This window comes from Cheilinus undulatus, linkage group 6 (genome assembly GCF_018320785.1).
Source record: "Cheilinus undulatus linkage group 6, ASM1832078v1, whole genome shotgun sequence".
In the NCBI taxonomy this organism is placed as follows: Eukaryota; Metazoa; Chordata; class Actinopteri; order Labriformes; family Labridae; genus Cheilinus; species Cheilinus undulatus.
In genome coordinates this window covers 54,516,132-54,541,487 of record NC_054870.1, presented here as the reverse complement: position 1 = coordinate 54,541,487, position 25,356 = coordinate 54,516,132, and the positions used below count along the sequence as shown (strand labels likewise).

The 25,356-nt window shown below is 43.1% G+C and overlaps 1 protein-coding gene across 2 annotated transcripts in view; it reads left to right on the top strand.

The window, feature by feature from the left end:
* Positions 1–23,495, top strand: part of ggps1 (geranylgeranyl diphosphate synthase 1) — a 45,334-nt gene extending 21,839 nt beyond the window's left edge. For both annotated transcript variants that reach the window (XM_041789216.1, XM_041789215.1), the window contains exon 4: positions 21,575–23,495. In XM_041789216.1, the coding sequence (XP_041645150.1) occupies positions 21,575–22,375 (801 nt within the window). In that variant the 3' untranslated portion in view covers positions 22,376–23,495. The remainder of the gene's footprint in view (positions 1–21,574) is intronic.
* The last annotated feature ends 1,861 nt before the right edge of the window (positions 23,496–25,356 follow it).

Here is a 25,356-nt window from a genome sequence, read left to right as displayed (position 1 = left end):
TTTTGGCTCCATACTAAAACAAGCTAGTTTAGAAGAGCTGGTCTCTGCTCCAGGCTTTGTGGGGCTCGTCTTGTCCGTAGATTTAGAGAGTTTTGGGTTTCAGAGTTTGTCATAGTTCAAGAGCACAACGCTTTCTTTGGCATGAAGCTGTCATTAAAGACTAGAACAGGTGTTTTCTGATTCAGCTGCAGATGACAACCTTGGATTAAAACATTTATAAAGAGTAGCATGAAGGATACCTGTTTTTTTATTCCAACAGTAAAATCATCAGGTTGCAGATGTATTGATGTAGTTGTGCAGAGACCCGGCTGTTTCCTTCATGCTACTAAAGTCAGATCAAAGTTTGGAGTGAATCCTGCTCCTGTGTGCCGTGATGAAGATGTAGAAACTCATCTGTGCTCTCTGACTCCTGGCTGCAGAATGCTAAGTGCTCAGGCTGTCAGCTCTGGTTAGGTTTGACTGTTCAACAGGTCTCCCTTTGTCCTGAAAGTTTCATAAAGCCACTCTGAATGGAGGAATCATGGTCCTGCAGCAGTCTGTAGCCGTGTCCTGTGGTCACTGCTAAATAACAGACTGGTTAAACGTGTGTGAAGGAGTATTAAAGTCATCTGTCTCTGCTGAGGAATTATTAAATGTTACACATTAATCCTGTCATGTCAGCTCTCTTCCTGCAACACCATCTATCTCACTTTGTGATATATTTAATCACAGCCTTCACACTGCACCGCGTTTCCATGTCTGCAGATGATGAATTCAGTTTGCAAAATTAATAAAAGCAGCGACAGAACATTCACAGTGGCATTTTTGATTATTTTCACATCACTTGTTGCTACGTTTCTTCACTGAAGAGCTGACATTTTCACCGGTGGAGCTCCATAATTCTGCTTTAATATGCTACCTTAGAGATTTCAGAGTTTCATTCTCTGGATGTTCCTTCCTGATAATTCCACTGAGGGCTGGGAGTGTATCTAGTATTTAAAGTGCTGAGCTTTCTAACCAGATATGGGGTGAGATGATATTGTTCATATCCATATAGCTTATGTTAGTAGAATACAGATGATGGCAGGCCTAATGCTCATTACTGTTAACAAAACAGCAGCAGAGGAGAATCTCTTTAGTAGTGATGTACCATAAATATAGATATTTTTTAACCGATAATCGATAATTTCCTGCTCCTGATGGCCGATAACCGATAAGAATGATAATTTTTTCTCAATTGTTGATTTTAAAACAGAAGTGTATTTGATGTTTTTATGCACATCTGTGGGTAAGAAGGGGTTAATATGTAGTGAGCAGAGGTCTCTGTAATGAATTCTAACTGACATCACTTTTGTTTCCTTTAAAGAACTATTCAGACTTTACAGCGTTTTTTTTTAGTTAAGCATTCGTGTACCAGAGTTAAACATACACAAACAACTGACAGAAGTTTTTCCCCTTTTTGCTTGAAATTAGGCGTGCACGATAACTATCGGGCCGTTAACAGGAAATTATTACGTCATTCCAGTAAGTCCGATATCATGACGACTAGCCCAGATAACATATTTATTTTTGTCAGCGCAGCAGTGCTGGCGTTTGTTTTCTTTCTCACCAGACTACACATTCGTAAACAGCAGGTGGCGCCGCAGTACACGACCCGCTGTTAAGCACCAGAGAAGAAGAGGAAGCAGCCCCTGTGCTAAAATGCTAACAAAATGTCAGATCAGAGATCGGTCGTCTGTGTGAACTGTGCCAATAGTTGGGCGCAGTTCGGACTGTTCAGGAGTTTGTCTGCAATTCTTGCTGATTAAAACTGTATAAATGCTAAATTTTGTGTTGCAGTGGTATCTAAGTTTTTAAAATGTTTTAGTTTTTACTAGAATCATATCAAAATGTGTACAACCACGTTATTTCTTTACCAGCATGAATCTGAGAGGTATTTGCTGTCCCCGTTAAAAACAGATGCTGAGATGTGATTTTTGTCTGCATCGCCCACCTCTAAGTCCACGTTAGGAAGTCTTTGTTGTGGCTCTTTTCGGGTTGTTGAGGTCTAAATCGACTCCACATTTCAAAGCTTTGTCTCCCCCTGTGACTCCTACTGTGCAGAAGCTCTGTAAACTCCCGCTGAACCCTTCACACAGACTCCTCTCGTCATCATTAGCACGCTGCTGCCAAGGAGTCGCCGCCATGGAAACAACCGTGCCTTCAGATAGATGGAGGCAGTGACAGCGGTACACTGTCTCATTCATACAACGATGAATATTTTATCTACCAACCCCCCATTTGTGCTCCTGGGCGCTGCAGCACAGAGCAGGTTGTAGAGGTTTGGGAAATTCCCCGTGTGCACACTAGTGCGACCTTTAGCCATCCAGCTTCCTCCTGTTCTCTGTTGCATGTAGAAAGGTTAGACTTTCTACAGTCCACAGCTTTAACATGCATGTCATTCATGGTGATGTAGAAAGGTTAGACTTTCTACAGTCTACAGCTTTAACATGCATGTCATTCATGGTGATGTAGAAAGGTTAGACTTTCTACAGTCTACAGCTTTAACATGCATGTCATTCATGGTGATGTAGAAAGGTTAGACTTTCTACAGTCTACAGCTTTAACATGCATGTCATTCATGGTGATGTAGAAAGGTTAGACTATACAGTCTACAGCTTTAACATGCATGTCATTCATGGTGATGTAGAAAGGTTAGACTATACAGTCTACAGCTTTAACATGCATGTCATTCATGGTGATGTAGAAAGGTTAGACTTTCTACAGTCTACAGCTTTAACATGCATGTCATTCATGGTGATGTAGAAAGGTTAGAGTTTCTACAGTCCACAGCTTTAACATGCATGTCATTCATGGTGATGTAGAAAGGTTAGTCTATACAGCCTACAGCTTTAACATGCATGTCATTCATGGTGATGTAGAAAGGTTAGACTTTCTACAGTCTACAGCTTTAACATGCATGTCATTCATGGTGATGTAGAAAGGTTAGACTTTCTACAGTCTACAGCTTTAACATGCATGTCATTCATGGTGATGTAGAAAGGTTAGACTATACAGTCTACAGCTTTAACATGCATGTCATTCATGGTGATGTAGAAAGGTTAGACTATACAGTCTACAGCTTTAACATGCATGTCATTCATGGTGATGTAGAAAGGTTAGACTATACAGTCTACAGCTTTAACATGCATGTCATTCATGGTGATGTAGAAAGGTTAGACTATACAGTCTACAGCTTTAACATGCATGTCATTCATGGTGATGTAGAAAGGTTAGACTATACAGTCTACAGCTTTAACATGCATGTCATTCATGGTGATGTAGAAAGGTTAGACTATACAGTCTACAGCTTTAACATGCATGTCATTCATGGTGATGTAGAAAGGTTAGACTATACAGTCTACAGCTTTAACATGCATGTCATTCATGGTGATGTAGAAAGGTTAGACTATACAGTCTACAGCTTTAACATGCATGTCATTCATGGTGATGTAGAAAGGTTAGACTATACAGTCTACAGCTTTAACATGCAAGTCATTCATGGTGATGTAGAAAGGTTAGACTATACAGTCTACAGCTTTAACATGCAAGTCATTCATGGTGATGTAGAAAGGTTAGACTATACAGTCTACAGCTTTAACATGCATGTCATTCATGGTGATGTCTGCTGCCTTGGGCTACAAGCTTCCTGCAAGTTTCTGCACTGAAACAGAAACCTCTCACTGATACCACAGATCTGCTCATACTTCCCTTTAAAGAACTCCAACAGTACGAGAAAAAAAACAAGAATAATATCTAGGACATTAAAATGGATACATCAGGATAAAATGGAAACAGACTTTAGATTTGATTGATTTTACTCTGTTTTTATGCAGACATGAGTCATTTACAGATGTTTTTTCTTGAGGATTTTAACTCGATTTTGTTTTTTTTGTTTTTTTTCAGGAACTCAGCACTGATTTTCCTCAATAGCTCGAGAACAGTTAGAAGCTAGACTGGCTAATGGAGTTGTAATCTGGTTGAAGCGCTACAATCAGACACATTTGTTTAAATAGACCAGAATCATTCACAGATCTAGCCTCTTAAATTGGCTCTCAGACTGAACAATATAAATGGATTTAACTTTGAAATGTCCAGATTTTCCTCCCAGGGAGCGTGGCCCAGGACTCTCACCTCCATAGTCTCCTAAAATCCTGGTGGGACCACTGACGTGGATTTGTGACCATCCAGAACTGAACTGGCAGAGTCCAAGAGAAATAGTGAAGAAGGTTCCAGAGAAAATCCAGATTTTAATTTAGAACATCTTGGTTTCCCATGAGGACATTTAATCAATAAAACAGATTTATCCTCCAGGCTACTGTAAAGTTTTTAGTAGTTTTCTGGCTGTTAATTTTAAACAGGTTTTAGTTTTGACATTATTGAAGGCTGATCAGCTGATCACACATTAGAAATAGGACCTTGTTTATCTTGAACACATTTTATCAGAAACGTTCATGTCTGCCAGCCCCAATAATTCACTTTTAAGCTAATATCTGCTGATTTCAGCCGTGTGAACAGTTTTAGTTTGGATGGACAGCAGCTGAAGTCTTTAATCATTGCTGACATTTTTAACTCTGCTTCAGGAATGACACGTGTTCATTTGTTCCTCAAACTTAAAGTTGTGTTTGAAGGACTGGAGACCTACATTTAATCATCCTAAATCATAACTAATATTTCTCAATATCAGTTGTCAGATATCGGCAAAAGTCCAATGTCTTGCATCCCTGCATTTCATCAGTTTGAATCAAAAATGGATCTGGAATTGATTTGTGATTTCCAGATTTGGATTCTGATCAGAAGGTGAGAAAGTGGAAGATTAAAATCTGAGGTCATGCAGCAGTCCCTGTTTAAACAGGTCAGATCTCTTTAGCAGGCTGTCAGTAGGTTATCAGATCACATGATCACATGCTGATAAGAAGCTGTGACAGCAGACTGTAGGAGAAAAGACTAGATTAGAATGTGCGGACGGTTGTAAGGCCTTTGTTTGTAGCTGAGACTGCCGTATCTCTGAGTTTATCCTACTGTTCATTCAGCCGCTCTGAATTAAAGGGAGGAAATACTTCATTTGATGGATGTAAAGTTCTCCTTTATTTAAACTCATCCGCAGCATTCATGTGTCCACCTGTCCTGGATCAGGTCTCTGCTCTGCCTGGGTACTCCATGTTTTATTTTTGGTCTGACTCAGTCCTGTTGATGGACACCCATCCTTTTAGATCTCTGACCCAGCACCAGGTGAGGAGTTTGGCATCTTACCTGAAGAAACCATACTCTGATGTTTCTCTGACACATTTACAAACAGTGATAAAAATGGAGGCTGCAGTAAGTTGTAGGTGGGATGTAAGCCTGCCTGAGGGCACCATCAGGGGGGAGGATTGACACAACCCTGGTCATGCTCTGGATGTCCATGGGGAAGTCATCTGTTGAAGAAATAACAGAGTCCACTCTTTGTAGCTTCCTGCTATCCCTGGTTACTGTCAGAGAGCTGAGAACCACTAAAGTAATGACCTAAGATCACAGATTTAAAGGGCCAGCGTTATCAAACAGTCTCTTTAACACCTGTTAGAGCATCTTTAGTTGAGTTACCGTTGTAGAAATAATCTATGGTCATACTAATCCCCACAGCACAGCTAGTCAGCCTCAAGGCTCATCATTTAGGAACCACTGGATTACAGCACGCCGCTCTGATGGCACACTAATGATATACTAGGGACTGTGGAGGCCAACACAATCATTTTCAAAGCAGTCATTTTGATTCTGACTCAGAAAATCCCTCTCTTCAGTGATCTGGGTGGATTCTCCCTGGTTGGTATTTATAGCAGAGAGATGATGAATCACTGATGGAGGCTCTACCTCTGAGAGAGGAGAGAGGGACGACCGTACGTCCTCGATCAGCTGTGTGACTTTTACCTGAGTAAACTCAGTCCTTGTCCGTCCCGTTACCCTCTGTCCAATCACCAGAGCCCTCACCCTGCTGCCAAAGTACCACAGCACGTCTGCCAGGGCACTACTTTAACATTCAGGGCCGGATCCAGACTTTTTGTTGGCCACTGAGGGCCCTGAATAATGCAGGGATGCACGGAGTTCTGGTCATTTAGGCCCTGTTTACACGACAATGTCTTTGAGTGAAAACGCAAAAGTTTTGTAGCGTTTTGGCGGTCCGTTTACACGGCAACAGTGTTTGGTGCCTGAGAATGGAACGTTTTGGAAACGGACTCCAGAGTTGAAGTTTTTCAAAACGTCCCCGTCTCCATCTCTGTGTAAACAGGGAACCCGGCACTTTCTGAAAACGGACATGCGCTCTGCAGTAAATATCCATGCACAGGTAGGCTTATAACGCATGGGCGGATGGGAAGTCCAAAACAAAACAAAGATGGCCGACACCAGTGTACTGTTTGTGCTCCTCACTCTTTTAAATTTAACTGAACTTCTCCAACAAAGTGTTGATTTACTTCACCATCACTGGGATCAGCTGAGATGTATTTTGTGCCTGCACCAGATTCTGACTCGACCCATACGCCGTCGAAGGGCAGCCCGAAGGCGATATTGGACATTGCAAAATCACACCGCCATCTACTGGCCTGGCATGTATACTACATTGTTTTTGGTGTTTCCCACAGTCTCAGGTTAACGGAGATCGTTTTGAAAACGTCGCCATCTGAACGTGGAACTTTTGGAAACGAAAACGGAAAACGAAGTAAAACGTTGTCATGTAAACGGGGCCTTATATCAACCCTTCCTGTTCCCGTTATTTATGTCTCCTTTTAACATTGAAGTATCTAAAATATCTATGCTACACCTAAATTTAACATTCTAAATTCATTCTCAATGTACTTAAAAAAAAAAACAAAGCTAAAATCTGTTGATGAAATTCTCCAAACTCAGGTCTGTCCCAGGCCACCAGCCGTCCCAGACCTTAGAGAAACAGATGAACACATAAACAGCAGGATCTGTCATTTCTTAGTTCAAGAAACCTCAAGTTCTGGATTATTTTTCTGTGCCAGTGAAAACGAGATGATCCTCTGAGCCTGTAAGTTGATAAATCCCAGATAATTTACAGTCTGGGCTCATCAAACATCTGAATCAGGACAAAACCATCGATATGGATGAAAAAGAGCATCACACAAACATATTAAATCAGGAGTAAGATTAAACATTCATTGTTTTTATTTCAGCCATGTGTATCACATTTCTTTACATCAGTATTCATCAGTCTTGATCTTCAGCTTCTTTTACATCTGGATTAAAATCAGGTTTTTGGGTTGGATGGAGTAATCCAGAACCAAATAATCCCCAATTTTAAAGAAGGTCAGGCAGTACTACATCCATCCATTCATTTGTTTTTTGCTTATTTATCTGGAATCATGGCCTGGTGGAAGTACGCTGACCTAGACATCCCTCTTCTAAGCACAGTTTCTAACTCTTCCTGATCCAGAGACCTCCCCACCAAGAAGGGGTCTAAATCCCTCCAGCCGGTTCTGGGTCTGCCCCAGGGTTTCCTCCTGGTTGGAACATGGAGTGGTTCACAGTTTAGAGTATGTTGAACTGGAATGGCAGAATCCTGCAGGGTGATATGGCCTAAATATCTCATCAGTTTTTGTCTCATCCTCTACAGTACCAGTGTTAAATTACAGTACTCTAGCATTACAAAGAAAGCATTTAAATGCTCATTCAGGTGCTGCAGGCTTCATTTCCCTCTAAGTGAAGCTGCTGGGTGTGTTAACCTTCCACTGCAAACATCTCCTGATGAGGGTGTAACAGACTTTTACTGTGAAAATCTCGACAGCAGTAGCGTTTATCACTGATTTAACACGGTAACCTCCTTTAAAGCCACAGCCCGCGTTTTGAATCACCGTGGAGTTAAAACAGGAGATGAAGGCGAGGAAAGAGGGTGTTTTAGCTGAATTACAGCATCACACGTGGGTGACGTTGGGTTAGTCTCCTAGTAGAATCAAACCTGACTCAGACTGAGCTGTGGTCTGTCATAGATCACTCTGCTGACGGTGTCTGAGGTTATACCTCACCTTTGCTCTGCAACACACACAGCTCGCTGTTTCCACATGGAACGTCTGCGCCCCGCTCCTCAGCGCCATGGTTTTGCTCCGACTAAAGGAGAGCGACCCCGCCCATTGGAAGCATGTCTGGAGCGCTGTGCTGCAGCGTGCAGTCCTGATCAGAGGGCAGAGGTCACGCAGGAATAGTATGTCAACCTTTTGGGGTTAATTTATCATCCTCTCTGGTTTAAGTCCATGATATTATTGCTTCCTCCATGAGGTGAGTACATTAGGAAGTTAAAAGGTTCATGTTTGCTAAAGGATCTGTGGTTTTATGTACATTTTTTTGGCTAAATGTCCTCAACAGTTAGCTTTTCCTCATTAATGGCGCCGTTGTAGCTCTGTGACCCTCTGACCTCTCGGTGACCCTTTGCTCTCGCTGCAGGATGAGACATAATGTTGATATAGAGATGATTTATGATCGTGCACTGTTTTCTTTTGAAAGAACCAGGTATTCTGTTGTTGTGACTTCCTGTTTGGAGCTTTCTGATGGACGGGTATTGATGCAGTTTGTCAGCGTCCAGCGCTGAAAATAGACCTGCAGCTTATTCTCAGTGAAGCGCAGCAGAGAGGCGATTCAGGGATGCGCCGGTGCCGGACTGGAGCGCGGGCAGTGGAACTGATCTGGTTAGAGAGGGAGCTGCTCCGCAGTACGATTGGCTGCTGGATGGCGGCGTGGTCACTGTATGTGCAAATTGGTGGCTTAGGGGTGTGAAGGTCTTTTTATTTATTCGTATGTCTGTAAAGCACTTTGTGCTACATTGTCTTGTATGAGAAATGATGTATAAATAAAGTTTGATTGATTGATGTATTTGTACTGTACTGGTGGGTCTGTTTCCCAGGTGCTCTTGTCTAATGGTCATGGTTGAGACTGGAGCACGTCTCTGTCCCGTCTGCTCCATTATGTCTCCTGATATCTTGTTTGTTGAGAAGGAGTGTGTGCATCCTGAAAGGATCACTGATTGTAGAACTAGTGGATAACCTCTGCTGATAATCAGTGACCTTTAGTGGAGCAGTAACGTCTGTCTGCATCTAAACAGCAGGGCTAACCTGAGACTGATTTCATGTCTGAGTCCTGAAATAATTCTGTCTTGAAGATGTGACCTCCTGTGTTTGATGCTGCTGTGTCTGGAATAATTGACTCTGATTATTGTTGTTGGTGTTTATATCCGCTGTTTCCTGTAACACGTTAAAATGCTCTCTATGCCAGGCCAGATCTTTGGTCTTTACTGGGATTTAAACATTTTACAGCCGTAGCGCCCACATCCCTCCTCTCTCTCTCCTCTGAGTGTCTCTGAGGCTGCAGGGCGAGCGAGCGTAGGGATGCTGCAGAAGAAAACGTTGTTTGGAGGATAAACGGCTCGACTGACCCGGCCTTGGCCATCTGCCTGACCCACTGAGCCTCTCTTTGTGCTCCACAGCTCCACACCACAGCCTTAATTAGCAGACTGCCTCGCTCGTCCTTTACACCAGCAGAGATCCAGCAGGCTGCAGGGCCGGCCTAAGACAGCAGACACCTGACCACACGCTGGCTGTTTGCTGTCTAAGATAGAGCTGAGGTCAGACCCACCGTGGTCATCAGGTTCTACATAGAGCTGAGGTCAGACCCACCGTGGTCATCAGGTTCTACATAGAGCTGAGGTCAGACCCACCGTGGTCATCAGGTTCTACATAGAGCTGAGGTCAGACCCACCGTGGTCATCAGGTTCTACATAGAGCTGAGGTCAGACCCACCGTGGTCATCAGGTTCTACATGGAGCTGAGTCAGACCCACCGTGGTCATCAGGTTCTACATAGAGCTGAGGTCAGACCCACCGTGGTCATCAGGTTCTACATAGAGCTGAGGTCAGACCCACCGTGGTCATCAGGTTCTACATAGAGCTGAGGTCAGACCCACCGTGGTCATCAGGTTCTACATAGAGCTGAGGTCAGACCCACCATGGTCATCAGGTTCTACATAGAGCTGAGGTCAGACCCACCATGGTCATCAGGTTCTACATAGAGCTGAGGTCAGACCCACCATGGTCATCAGGTTCTACATAGAGCTGAGGTCAGACCCACCATGGTCATCAGGTTCTACATAGAGCTGAGGTCAGACCCACCGTGGTCATCAGGTTCTACATAGAGCTGAGGTCAGACCCACCGTGGTCATCAGGTTCTACATAGAGCTGAGGTCAGACCCACCGTGGTCATCAGGTTCTACATAGAGCTGAGGTCAGACCCACCGTGGTCATCAGGTTCTACATAGAGCTGAGGTCAGACCCACCGTGGTCATCAGGTTCTACATCTTTACTCTAACTACACACCAGTGATAAGGTTTTGGACCGAGGGTGCAGATAGGACAATCTTAGATCATGAAGAAACAGACTGTATCGTCAGTTTTCTAAAGCTGAGAAATCAGAGATTCCAATTCTAGTCGTACGTATCTAGGCTGTTTTTGGCTCAGAGGCAGAGATGGTAGCATCCTGATCTAGAGTTGGCTCCCCTAGGAAATCAGATCAGCTTTAATTGTCACGTCCCTGATCATACATGGCACAATGTGAAGTGAAATGCTCTGATTAGATTAGATTCAACTTTATTGTCATTGTGCATGGTACAAAGCAATGCAGTTTGCATCCAGCCAGAAGAACTGTATTAGAAATAGTATATATATATATATATCCAGAGTACTACAGATATGATATGTGTCTACATGAATCTCTATTCATGCCAGGTATGAATAGGTTAGGAAGACATAGAACTAAGACTAAGATTTTACAGTATAGACCTAGTGCACATGTGCAAATATGCAGGGAGCTGAAATGTCTGAAAGTGTGAAGTTAAGTGCTTGTTGAGGATGGCATGTGAGAACAGTTTACTGCAGGGTGAGTGGGCTCTTTTAGGATTTTGGTGGCCCTGGTTCTGCAGCGTTCAGTGTAGATGTCCTGTAGGATGGGGAGGGTGGTTCTAGTGATGCGCTCAGCTGAGCGGACCTTCCTCCTGATGGCCAGGAAATCCTGATTGGGGCTGCTCCCCATCAAGTGATGATGCTGCCTGAAGCATGCTCTTTATGGTGCAGGTGTAAACATTTTAGGGTATCCTGATGCAGCCGTCTGAGGTTGTAGACACGTTGACAGGCTTTCTTCACCATGGCGTTGGCGTGGTTGGTCCATGTCAGGTCCTCTGAGATGTTGACCCCAAAGAATCTGCAGCCGTCCACCCTCCACCGGTGTCTGGCTGATGGTGAGGGTTGTGTAGCTCCTCTGCTGAAGTCCACAATCAGTTCTGTATTTTTGCTGGCGTTCAGCTGGAGGTTGATGAGCTGGCTCCAGTCCTCCAGGCGGCAGATCTCTCTCCTGCACGCCTTCTCGTTATTGTTGGAGATAAGACCCACCTCAGCCGTGTCGTCAGCAAACCTGACGACGGTGTTGTCGTCTGATGTGGCCCAGCAGTGGTGGGTGTAGAGCGAGTACAGCAGGGGGCTAAGCACTCACCCTTGAGAGGCTCTGCACCCCCACGTCCCAGCCCACACTGGGAACCACAGCTTTAATGGTGTCAAAGTTCCTGTCCATAATAAAGCATTGACTGTCATCTACATTAAAGATATCCGTACAAACTGGTCAGAAAGGTCATGTGACCTGTATGACCATCCCTGCCTTAAACTAAGACACCCTTTCTTTGATTTGACCTTTATTTCCTGATTGCAGTTTTTTAAATGATCTGTTAGTTATGTTGTTTTATTAGTGATGTATTTGAATTTCTACGAGGATAAGCTGTTTAACAGAACTTTCTGATAAATCAAATGTAATGAAGTTTCAGCAGCTTCTGATTGGAGGAAATATGAAATGAATCCTGTTATCAGTGAGTGTGTAGTTCAGCTGTTGCTCCACATGGTCTCTCTGAGCGCTTCTCATCATTGAACAGGTTTGATGGGGTTTGTTATCTGCTAATTATCAGTATTGATTAGTAGTCCAATGAGGTTCATTTGGTCCACTAGTAACTTATTCTGTTTAATTTCTTTTAACAGACCAGAGTGTTATCTTTTTACCTGACAGTTTCGACTGCTCACTTGCAGTCTTCCTCAGAGTGGTCACGTGATGTTGCTGTGACGTGTCTCGTCAGCTGATTTATACAGGTTTTGGCGCTGTCACTATTACGGTCAAGTCATGGACAACAATGTGTCAAGGAATTCCGAAATCTGGAACAACTAGAATCGAAAAGGGCACGTTTCCGCAACCATATCAGATTCAATCTACGCTGTCGGGACGAGGGAATCATACCCCCAAGCCTGGACCTGAAGAATCCCATCCCAACCCAAAATGCGGAGAGAATTGTAAAAGGAGCACGCCTCGCACTACTGAAGGAAAGGATACGATGCACCAAGAATAAGGTAGATGACATAAACACTCAACTCAAAACGGACATGGACAAATTTAATAAAAAAGACACAAGCGTTAACAACAGAACTACTACTACGCACACACGAAAGGGTATTTGAAGCAACAAAAGCCAGACACGTCAAAAAGTTAAACACACTAATTGTGCGGAAAAACACAAAGAGGGCAGCAATAGACAAACAAACAACAAACCGATGGGTGAAAAACTTATCTAAGCGAACCCTGTCACAGACAGAACTCAATGTATTATCCCGTGGATTAAATTATGCAGTAACACCAGATAAAATCCCATACAAGGAGTACGTTTTAGCGACCGAACTAGCGTGCCAATCAATTAAAGACCAGGGACAAAAAGCTGAACTTAGAAACGAAGTTGCTAGGATACTCAAAACAGCCAAACTGCCAACAGGAAATGTAAACAAGGAAGAAAGGAAAGCCATACGCACACTAGCAAAGGACAAAACGATCACAATCATACCTGCGGATAAAGGAAGAGCGACAGTAATAATGGATACAGATAAATATGAACAACAAATGGAAAACAGGCTAAAGGACACCAGTACATATGAGCTAATCAAGAAGGACCCAATTGAAGAGAAGAAAAAGATGCTCAAAACACTACTAAATCCCCAACTAAACGAAGGAAAAATAGACAAGGAAACGTACAACCATCTGATACCAACCGCAAACATTACGCCACAAATATACGGCACCCCCAAAATTCACAAAAAGGACACCCCACTTAGACCCATAGTAGACAGCATTGGCTCAGTAACCTACAACTTATCAAAAGCGTTAGTAGGCCTCATTAAACCACTGTTAGGCCACACCCAACAGCATCAAAATAAAAATACATAGAAAACCAACCCACACGGGCCACTTCCTCTTGTGGACATCAGAACATCCCATAGCTCACAAACTATCTGTTGTAAGAACATTGTTTGACAGAACAAATATCATAACAGACGAGCAAGACAAACAAGAGGAGGACAGACACAGTCACAACGCACTTAAACAGTGCCAATACCCAAGATGGGCAATACTGAAAGGAAAAAGCAGGTCAGGGAGAAGGAGAAACAAAACAAGCCGAACAGAAATCAAACGGACAAAAAAAGCATTGGTCACACTACCGTACATCAGAGGTATCACAGAAAAAGTGCAGAGGGCAATGAAAAAACACTATAAACACACCAGTAAAACCATATAAAAAACTCAGACAACTACTCGTCCACCCAAAGACAGAATAGAACCGGCATACAAATGTAACGTCATTTATGAAATACCCTGCATGTCTTGCAGTAAAACATATGTTGGTGAAACAGGGAGGGCGTTCAGCACACGAAAAAGGAACACAGACCAGAATGCGAAAAGGAAACAGCGAGAGCGTGCACACAAGCAACAAAACACAAAGCAGAACAAGAACAACTCAAATCTGCCATTTCTGACCATTGCAAAAGAGAAAACCACATCATGGACTGGGATGGAGCAAACATCATTGGGACAGAGGACAACAAACACCGTCACTGGATAAAAGAGTCAACAGAAATACGGAGGCGTGCCCACAGGACTATCAACCGGGAGGAGGGGGCTTTTTTGCTCTCACACACTTGGGATGCGGTCCTGAAGCGGTCAGACTGCAGATGGCGCCGTCATCCTGCCCCTACTGGTAGGAAGACAGCGCCAAAACCTGTATAAATCAGCTGACGAGACAAGTCACAGCAACATCACGTGGCCACTCTGAGGAAGGCTGCAAGTGAGCAGTCCAAACTGTCAGGTAAAAACGAGAACACTCTGGTCTGTTAAAAGAAATTAAACAGAGTATTGATTAGTGATTCCAGACTGATTAACAGTCAGTCTCTGTACCAGTGATCAGACGCTGGGCTGTTCTAGAAACAAAGCTGTTATTAGATTTCATGTAACGATGAAGAGACGGTTATATTTCTACAGAACGCCATCAGAGATTGGAGGATTCCTGCCTTAACATTACAGCTACAGAACAAGATTGATGACAGTGATCCTGCTACTGTAGGAAAGATAAACCTGGTAATGTCACCTGATTAGAGCTCAAACAGCAGCGTCACTGACCCCAAAACATCACAACATCCAAATGTATGTAACATTCGTGCTGGTAGGGATGGGCATTATTAGATTTCATCTGTCTGTCCTCTGAACTAGAATTAAAATCAAATACTGCTGCTGATTTACTTTAACAGACAAAGCCTTTAAATAAATACCAAACTAGTTTCATGATCCTGGATCTCTGGATGGAGACAAATAAAGTAGGGCTGGGAAAGTCATTGAAAATTAGATTAAATCCTGCTACAATTTTCAAATCCCAATATTTCTTTGACCTGAAAACTGAGTCAGAATACCAGTTTAAAACTTTATTCTGCAGCAGGATGTTATGCATTACATAATAGTACAGTCATTCTTTTAGATTATTCTATAGGAAAAACTCTACTGTCTTCATTTTAGTACTTTTTTTCTTATTAAATATGAGAATGACATAAATGATCACTCCCTTCAATACAACAGTTCATATCCAGTCATTAAAACGAGTCAAGATCATCACCATTAGGTCTTTTTCAAGTGTTCAGCCCTGGTTTAGTCTAATATTGTGTTGGTTTTGATATAGAAGGATTTATTGCTTGTGTCTGTTGGAAAATGGAGGAATAATTGCATTTCAAATCACAATTGCAATATTGGGGGAAAAAATCACAGATTGTTTTCCCAAATTGTCTTAAAATAAATGAACATTTGTATAAAACGAACAGTTCTTGTGCAGAAAGATGCATGCCTCTGAGGAAATGACTGTTCCATAGAGGCTGCAGGTCTGCATGTTGGTTTTAGAGGAATAAAGCCGAACTTCTGACGTCTTTAGCCTGTTTTTATGACTGTCGTCATGTGTACTTCCTGGTTCTCTGTTGTGGCTTGTTTTGCTGACTGTCTCTCGCCATGCTGTGTTTTTCACAGGTGGAAGTAAGGCATGGTTAGGACAGGATTAAATGTCAGTGATGTTGCAGGATTGAACGGGTCTCGATGCCCATCCCTACATGGTGGCGGTAGTATGAAGAGAAGAATTCTCCTCTGCTGTAGATGTACCAGCATGTAAACATCAGTGAAGCTCAGTTAATGCCAGGACTTCTCTGCTGTAGTGATTTAATCGTCTCTGTGCTGTTCAAACTTCATGTTGGATTAAACATCTCAGATTTCTGCAGCTGTCAGCTGATGTTAAACTAATGCATGGTGCTGCAGCTTCATCTCTGCTATCTAGAGCATTTTTCTCCTGCAGGCCTCTGCACCACTCGTGACTGAAAGCTATGAATTATGTTGACTAGATAAAATATAGGTCTGATTTTATCTGTATAAGGGACGAAAATAGCATACTGACGGTACAATGTAGTGTTTTAATAGTTAGTTTTTTGTCATGTCATGTTCAGTTGCTGTGCAGTAATGGCAGACATGTCCTGGAATGATCCAGGTTTCATCTTCAGGGCTGGTACTGAGTCTTCTTATGTTGGTGACTCTCAGCAGAAGTCTGAAGTGCATCTATTCAGACGTTTTCCTCGTCCTGTTAAAGCTGTGAAGGTGACGTACTGAGCCGTCGTCATCCTCTCCTTGCTGCAGGTGAAAGTGTGTTAATCCGTGTAGTGTCACATGTGTTTACATAAGCGTGTGTGTACAGCGTCTCCTCACAGGAAGGGTTAAAGATAACCTCAACAACCTGAGCGCTCTGCAGACTCTCAGCTCAACTGTCTGCTTTGTTTTTCACTCAGCAGCTGTTTAGTCAGCTGATAAAGACTCACACAGGAGAGCTGTGCAGAAAAGACTGTGAAGATGGCGCCCTCTGCTGTTTATAAGATGTAATGCATGTTTAAAGCAGAGCCCCTGAAAGTGTTGGTGGTGAGATCATAGTAAGAGTTTTCCTCAGATTCTCCTGCAGCTTTCTTTCATTGAACAATGCCACTCTACAAGCTACCGGTGGATCTTTAGCCAATTCTTCCAAAGTCTTGGTCTTCCAACCATTCCAGTCTGACATTCTTCTTTATGTTTGTCTTTTATGTGCAATAACAGAAAATAGAAATAGATTAAAAACTTTTGCAGAAGTCAGCTGTTACTCCTCAGTTTGTACATGTATATTAGTCAGACTTTGCTCTTTTTTCCACGTATTCCTACCAGTCCTGTAAGGGTGAACTCACTAGACCGTTGTACCATATCCTAGCACGCTTAAGCCCCAGAGTCCGGTTAGTGAGACCAGTGTGAGCGCTGTACTGCAGAGGAAGAGCCCCCTGTTTAATCTCTTTCCCAGGGTCAGCTTGTGGAGCAGTGTGAATCATTTAAACACCTGGGAGCAGACCTAGACACCTGTCTCACCTTTCCACATTTTCTCTCTGGTTTAGAACTCCCTGAATCCATTCTCACCTTCAGCGTCTCATCCTGGAACATAAAACCAGACTGTCCTGCATAGTTAATCATCCTTTCACCTCAGACTATGCTCTCTGAACTGTCGAACCGCTCTGTGATCACAGAGGACCCCCCTCACCCCTCCACCACCGCTTCTGTGATTAGACTGATCTGGAAATGTGTCTACAAAACCCCTTCATTCTGTCTGCAGTAACCACCCTGAACAACATCAGACGACAGTTTTTATCAGCGGTGGCTTAGATACAGCCCTCCCCTCATCTTCATGACTGTACTCAGAGTCCTGAATGAGGGCCAGGCTCTGGATGGACTATTTAGTGGCACCTACTCTTCAGTGCATTATTGGGTGTTATTGGTAATACTAATCCTGGCCTGCTTTGGGGGGGGTGTCAGCTGCTTGATGCTTTGCTTTTATGGCGCCTGGCTCTCTTTCAGAATCAGATTTACTGCCAAGTGGGTTTTTTACACTTACAAGAAATTTGTTCTGGTGTTCTTCTTCTTTCCTGGGCCTGATCACCGTAAACTGGGTGCTCAGGACCCGGTGGACTGGTCCAGACACCAGAGGGCACAGGGAGTTGTGGACAGGGCCACTGGGAGGATACCAGGAGAGATGGGGCAAGGGCCTGGTGCAGACCTGGGCCTGGTGCAGACCTGGGCCTGCTGCAGACCTGGGCCTTAGTTACACAACATCAGCGTGTCACCGCCTTGTGTTGCTTTGTGCAGTTTCAGGCGGAGGCGTGTCACAGTCCCAAACAAACTACAGCGTGGAAGAGGAAGAGCTGTTCCCTCCGAATAAACGGTTGAAGTCAGCCGTGTGGGAATTTTTTGGATACAAAAAAATGACCAGGGTGTCATTGTGGAAGAAGGCCAGCCTGAATTTAAAACATGCCACAAAAAAGTTGCCATGAAATCAGGCAATACTTCAGCACCTGCAGCATAACCACCCGGCGTTGTACGCCAAAGTAAAGGTAAACAGTTACTGGGTTAAGTCATGTCAATGTTAGGGATGGGGATCAAAACCCGGGCCCGTAAGGACCCGGTTCTGTGTTTATGTAATACCCGAAATCAATAACGTTTTAGCTCATCAATACTGCTATCGAGTCTCACAGGCTCTGTGACGTAATGTCATTTTAAGATGAGACTGGTGTACAAACATACATCAGGTCTCTCAAGGGGAACATAAACTAGAAGTGTCATGCATCACATCAAACAAGAACGTACCTTAAACTGTCGGCTTGAGGAAAGAAGACGCTGCCTGTGAGGCAGGCAGGCTCACACACCCCTCACTTCAGCTGCTTCAGGACAGTTTTCTTCTTCAGCTGCTTCAGGACAGTTTTCTTCTTCAGCTGCTTCAGGACAGTTTTCTTCTTCAGCTGCTTCAGGACAGTTTTCTTCTTCAGCTGCTTCAGGACAGTTTTCTTCTTCAGCTGCTTCAGGACAGTTTTCTTCTTCAGCTGCTCAGATAAATGCGGATAAATGCTCCCAAACTCTGAGACAGTCCTGTTTGTTAACAATATTAATCCAGAGTAGAAATCTGCGGTGGGAGCGGCAGAATTGAAGTTAATTAACAAACTTTAGAGCTGAAGACGGAAAATATGATGCATTCAGGTAACCTCAGTAAATTAGACAATTGTATTATATATGTTATGATATGTTCAAATGCCACATAAAAATGGGAAAATTTAGTTTTTGACAAGAAACATTAATAAATACAGCTGTGAATATGAAGAATGTGTTTATATTTGAGGGATATAAAATAGATATGAATAACTAAATTATAGCTTTTGACCTCAAACACTACTCAGCTAAGACCACTCCAGTGGTCCCTCTAAATGGGATTATTATCATTTTTCTGGTAATTATTGGTTACTTTACATTGTTGATATTAGGCCTGGGCGATATGGCCAAAAAATTGAATCCCCGGTATTTTTTCAACAAATTTGATTTACGATTTTAAACAGTTTTTTCTTATCCTTGTTTAAAAAACACATATTAATGACCAAAAAAAGTAAGAGCATGTTTTTCTTTTATTTTGTGAATAAATGTAACAAATACCAACTGGATTTTCCTCTTGGGTAAGAGCAAGCTGTAATTCGGTCTCAAATATGCCCCTTTTTACTGCAAGGAGAGTTTAGATCAACACAGGCTGCATTTATTTGCAGAAACCTGTGATGGCATACAGAATTCATGTCTGAGCATAACATGAAAAATGTTTTTTATTATTATTGTTTCTGTATGTTCAGTATTGTCTTACTGCTTCTATAGTTTTAGGTTTCACTTCTGTAATGCTGAGGGGAATCAAGCGACGACTGACTACACCTTATTTCCTATTGGAGGCTTTCACAATAAAAGCCCTTAATAAATATCAACAGTTACAGACTTTTATTGTGAAGGAATTTTTGGAAGTAGCGTTTTTATCATTGTTCAACTACGTTCCTGCAGCGGTACCGCCGACTTTCTGCAAAGTGCAGTGTTTCCAGCTGCACCTCTTCATACATCTCTGCCTCGTTTACCGCTGCAGCTCGTTTCTAACACTGAACATGGATTTATTGAGCGAGTCAGGAGTTTAAACACATTTCAAAGTGTTGTTTTAGTGGAATCATTGCAACACTGAGCTAAAAACAAACCAAGGCAGCCCAATTTGTGTTAAAGCCCAAACAGACCGACACATACGCTCTACAAAGCGAACACGGTCCTTATTATTACTGGTTACTCGATACTGGTTTACTTCCAAGTGACCACCACTAGATCTGAGTGCTGTTGGCTGCTTTGAGTGTGTGTTTGATGGATGTAGAGCTTTTGTCAGTTCCATAGTGAGACACACTTTCACCACTGGACTGCATGTCTTTGAGATGGTGACACACGTTTGTCGTGCTGCTTCCTTCCTGCTTCCACTACAGATATTGCAGTGTGCTGTGGTGTGTTCATGGTCCGAAGCTGCAAACCTGAACCAGGTCCAAACAGCTGACGAAAATATACAGTTCTTACGGGACGAATTTCTGCATTTGCGCCAGTAGCCTTGCTGTTGTTTGCGCGTCTCTGTTGGAGGGAGGGGTCTAAACTACGGGAGCCCCAGGGGGAGAAAGAGAGGAGCGCAGAAGAATGTCCAAAAATGTAGATTTTTATTTTTTAATTCGCCCTAACAAAAAAAAAAAATCAGATTTATCGATAAAACCGATATATCGCACAGGCATAGTTGATATATTATTTAGTTATGAGAGCATCCTAGGATGGAAATAAATTAAAATAAAACCTATAAAGAGTGTTCGTGTGATTTTACTTATTCATGGTAGTGTGAAATTAATTAATGCAAAAATAATCGTGATAATCGTAAAATCGCAATTATTTCTCTGACAATAATTGCACCAAGAAAATCTGTAATGGTGACATCCCTACTCTGGACTATCACTTTAAACAGATGAGAGTGTCAGACCGCTGTATCTGACCCAGAATGAGCTGTAAAGGTAGCACTGAGGCTGTAATCCTCAACAGGACTGGTTCCAGGTTTGGTGTCTTCTCCGTCAGTTCCAGCCAAATAAAGGCAAAGAAGCTCCAAAACTCATGTTTTTAAAGAAATGAATCCATAGTGAGTTACTTCCTGTCATGTTGTCTGTCTCTCTTGGTTGCTCTGAGAGCATGATTCCAGTAAGCTGCACATGTCCCAGTATGAGAACATGATGACATAATGGCTCTCAGGCCTGGTTAGGGTTGAGGGGATGGGGGGCAGAGGAGACAGCTGGCCCTAGTGTGAGTGGTCCTCAAGAGCCCCTGCAGCTGTTTTTCTTAATAAATCTCTCACACGTTTAAGAAAATCTGCTTTAATTCTGCAAACTCTTGTGCAAAGCTGCAAGAGATGCAGATTCTGTTTGCATGGTTTAAATCACTCATTCCCAAAGTCTGGATCCTGAGGGGGATTTATTTGGGCTGCCTGATGAATGAGAATGAGAATTCGCTCCCCTCACTGTTTAATGTGACATTAGGGGAGCTCCGCCCTGTCTCACTTGTCCTCTCCACCATGATATCACATAAACAAGGACCTAGCAGTGCAGGAGTCAGCCATGGAGGCCTGGCTACTGGAGAATCCAGACCAGAGAGCTGCTGAAGGCTCTGTTTGATGGAGGTGAAGAGGACTCTTCCAGACTAGTGCAGGGTCAGAACCAGAGCGGCATTAATGTTGGCATCAGCATTTATCTCAACCAATCAGCTGAAGACAGGCAGGCCCAGAGAGGAAGAAGGTGATGCTTGTGTCAGACATTTATCTCATTGGCTTGTCTTAAAAACCCTCCAGTCATGTTAGAATATCATTAAAGAGGTCAAATAAATAAGTAAGTGTCTGGACTCTGAGGGTCAGTAACGCCGTCATTCATGGAGTTTCAGTAACCATCATGAAAACGAGAGAAGAGTGATAAAATGATCGCTGAGCCACAGGAGCAAAGGTCAGTCTGCCATGATTTGGCCATATTCTTTTCTGTTTTGGTAGGTTAATTTTTAGTAAATATTTTTATATTTTTCACTCATTTATTATTGCTTGGCTTTCAAAGCATCAATATGTCCTGAAACATATATGATGATATTTTTCAGCTTTTCCACCACAGGTGGAACATACGGGCTTTTTAAACTCTCCTCTGTTCTGATGTATGAATGTTTGATGCCTCATGGTTATTCCGTATCAGTCGACGGTGTAATAACGGCGGTTGTTTGTCTCAGGTGATCATCGAGGTGACGGAGATGCTGCACAACGCCAGCCTGCTCATCGACGACATCGAGGACAGCTCCAAGCTGAGGCGGGGCTTTCCCGTGGCTCACAGCATCTACGGCGTTCCCTCCGTCATCAACTCGGCTAACTACGTCTACTTCCTGGGTCTGGAGAAGGTCCTGACCCTGGAGCACCCCGAGGCCGTACGGGTGTTCACCCGGCAGCTGCTGGAGCTCCACCGGGGTCAGGGTCTGGACATCCACTGGAGGGACACGTACACGTGTCCCACAGAGCAGGAGTACAGAAACATGGTGCTGCAGAAAACCGGCGGGCTGTTCGGCCTCGCCGTGGGTCTCATGCAGCTCTTCTCAGACTGGAAGCAGGACCTGAAGCCGCTCCTGGACACGCTGGGTCTGTTCTTTCAGATCCGAGATGACTACGCCAATCTGAGCTCTCGAGAGTACAGCGAGAACAAGAGCTTCTGTGAGGACCTGACCGAGGGGAAGTTCTCTTTCCTCCTCATTCACGCAATCTGGTCCCGTCCGGAGAGCACGCAGGTGCAGAATATCCTGAGGCAGCGCACGGAGAACATGGACATCAAACGCTACTGCGTGGACTACCTGGAGAAGGTGGGCTCCTTCGCTTACACCCGGCAGACTCTGCGGGACCTGGAGATGGAGGCTTACCGCCTCATCAAGGAGTTTGGAGGAAACCCGCAGCTGGAGAGTCTCGTCAAACATCTGAGTGAGATGCATCACGAGGCTGAAGCTACGGCGGGAACCGCGGCGCCGCCATCCAGCCAGGATCACTGAAATATAAGCGCTTCATGTTTTCATCAAACCGTGGGAAACAAACACACCGGGGGGGGGGGGTATGTCAGGACAGGCAGGAGGGTCGCCACAGGATGAAAACAATCATTACAACAGCAGTAAATAAATCTAGAACTGTTTTCACACTGACAGGAATCCTAGAGCCAGGGTTAACGTACGCACGCCATCGAGACTGAACAACAACACGGTCAACGTTTCAGAGCACAGCTGGGACCGTCGGTCCTTCTTCCTGCCTGATGGCGCTCTGAGGCCGCCTTATTCATATTTATTATGCTCTAAAGTTCATCCCAGTGTTAGATCAGCACTAACTCGTCCCTCCCCCTGTGCTGGAACATCTTAAAGACTTCATGGGTTGGTGTTGGAGGTTTTAGACACTTTCTTCCTAAAGTGGTGATAAATATGAAGTGGAAGGAGAGTGAGTTTCCCCTCTGCGGTGGTTGTGACGCTCCGTCTCTAACACTGAAGCCTTCTGATCCTCGCTGCAGACAAACATTCCCTGAGGTTCACCACTCCTATCGATACGTCTGATTTCAGAGTCAGTGATGAAGCTGCAGAGAAGATTTCTGGTCACTGCATGGACAAGTTTCAGCTGCTGCCTCTTTTTTTGTGTGCTAGATAAAATCCTTAAAGTGTTGCTTAACAAAGAGCACATCAGCGTTTCTCTCCCTGCTGTTTCTGAGCAGAAAGAAATCAATTAAAGTAGAAACGGATTCTGAGAGCTGGAACGCCTTCCTTCTGATGTGCACTTCACTGCACAGAAATGTATTTTTGATATTTTGGTCACAGATGAAAATAGTTTATGTGGAGCAGAGAGAATGCTGGGTGTTTTTGTTTAAAAAACATGGATGTTTGGATGGTTCATCATTAAACCGCTGGAGTGCCAATCCTGGAGATAAAACCTCTGCTAGTCAGTTGACTTGTTATGTAACGCGCTGGAATTATATGCAAAGTAGCTTCATGCTGTTTGTGAGTCCTCTGACAACATGTTGGTTTAATTCACTCTTTAACATTCAACTCTTCACTCCTCTAGATTTTATTACTGCACTTGTAATATTTGTAAGTCCACTCTGAACTTGTATTTAATAAAAACATTCAAAGAGAAGCTGTGGGCTTGTCTGACTTCTAAAAGGAGGTTTGTCCCCGTGGTTTCAGCGCTGGTTTGTTGTCATTGTTTAATGTGACAGAGGAGAGGAGGAGGGAGCGACGCTCCTCCAGGGACCAGCAGCTCCATCTACTGAACCAGGCTCCCTCCTCCCTGGACCACAGAGACCCAGGACTTCTGTATAACGCTGCAGTCGTGATGGGGTTTTAGGCTTTCTGCAGTTTTTACACCCTTTCACTCTTTTCTGCAAAAAAAGAACAAAATTATTTCTGATGTTTGAACAAAAACACGAGGGGAAAGTGATCACAGCTAAACAGCAAAGGAGAGCTGGTGTTCATTTAGCAGCCAATTCCAAAAAAGCTGGGACATTGATAAAACAAATGAGTGATTTGTAATTTCCAGCTTAATCCGGCACAAAGGAAGATTTTTCAAGTTCAAACTGCTTACGTCCTTTGGAAATATACTAGTACACCTTTGACTTTAATGCGGTTTCTATCGGGGTTCCTCTGAGTCTGGTCTGATGGAGGGAGGAGCATGCTAGCGTTAGTGTGTGGCTATATCAGTGGAATGGTCAGGTCAGTATACCCAGCACTGTCTTATATTTGATCACATATAATAATATAATCATCTGTCTGTGATCTATGCTGCTGCTTCACTTCAATGCCATGACATTCTGATTAAATGTTTACAGTGGCAGAAGGTCGATACTTCCATTATAAAGTCTTTTAATATCAGGCCTCCTGATGTTGAGCTGTTTTTTTAATATCCAGTCTGTTGTCTGCTCAGCACTTTTAGTTTCTCCACTAGTTTAAGGATCAGTGAAGCCTGAGAATTTTAAAACTCTTCTTCAGAAGGCCCGTTTCACCCAAACAGTTCCCTGAGAAAGTTATCACCAAATATTCTGTGTCCAACATTAAAATTAAAATAAAACCTTTATGTATTCCCCCCCAAAAAACAGTGACTCTGAAAAAAAGACAATCATTTAAATAAAACTTGGACCCAATTATTCAATTCCTAAAATTTTCAGAGTAAATTCCATCCAAAAATTTGAAGCAACTTCCAAAATTACATGGAATAATGTGCAAAATGTCCAATTTAATACCACTAAACATTCAAACAAATCCCCTCAAACTTCCAGTGATATTTAAGGAAATTTGAAAGTAAATTCCACACAAAATTTACAATCAAGTTACAAAAAAATTCCACCACAAAAAAATCATGAAAAATTTTGAAGAATAGTCCAAACGTCCAAACAAATTTCCTCCAGTTTCCAATAATATCTGTTAAATCTGTGACTTAAAAGCCATTATGGTAAATTAAGTTATTACAAAAGAAGTGAAATCAAAGTAAAATAAAATAAAGGACTGATGAGTGCTCACTAATAAATAAACAGAAACTAAACTCGTCTTTTACAAATTCGCCACTCAGTGAAAAGAACAAAAAGTTTACCAACTACCCTAACTATGAAAGAACAGCAGCCCTAAACCTAGAGAGACCAGACAAACATAAAGCGTTGAGCTGTCTGTTGATTGGCTGACTGAAGCTGCTCAGATATCAGCTTCACCTGCAGCAGCAGCACAGGTGGAAGGAATCAGCCTGGAGAATACACTCATCACACACACACACACACCTAATCAATGTGATAAGGCCATTTTTCATGGAAAGGTGTTTTTCTTCCAATAACTGCGTAATGGCTCGGCGTCTCTGCCTGCTGGTACAGATCTGTGGTGTTTGGCCAGCAGAGTTTTATCCTGGAGCTTTTTTCAGCTCTCTCACTTTCTCCCTCAGCTATAAAGAAAAACCAGAGTCATGAGCCGCTGTATTTTCCCTCTTTTAGCGTGTTTGAGAGTGAAGGCCATCT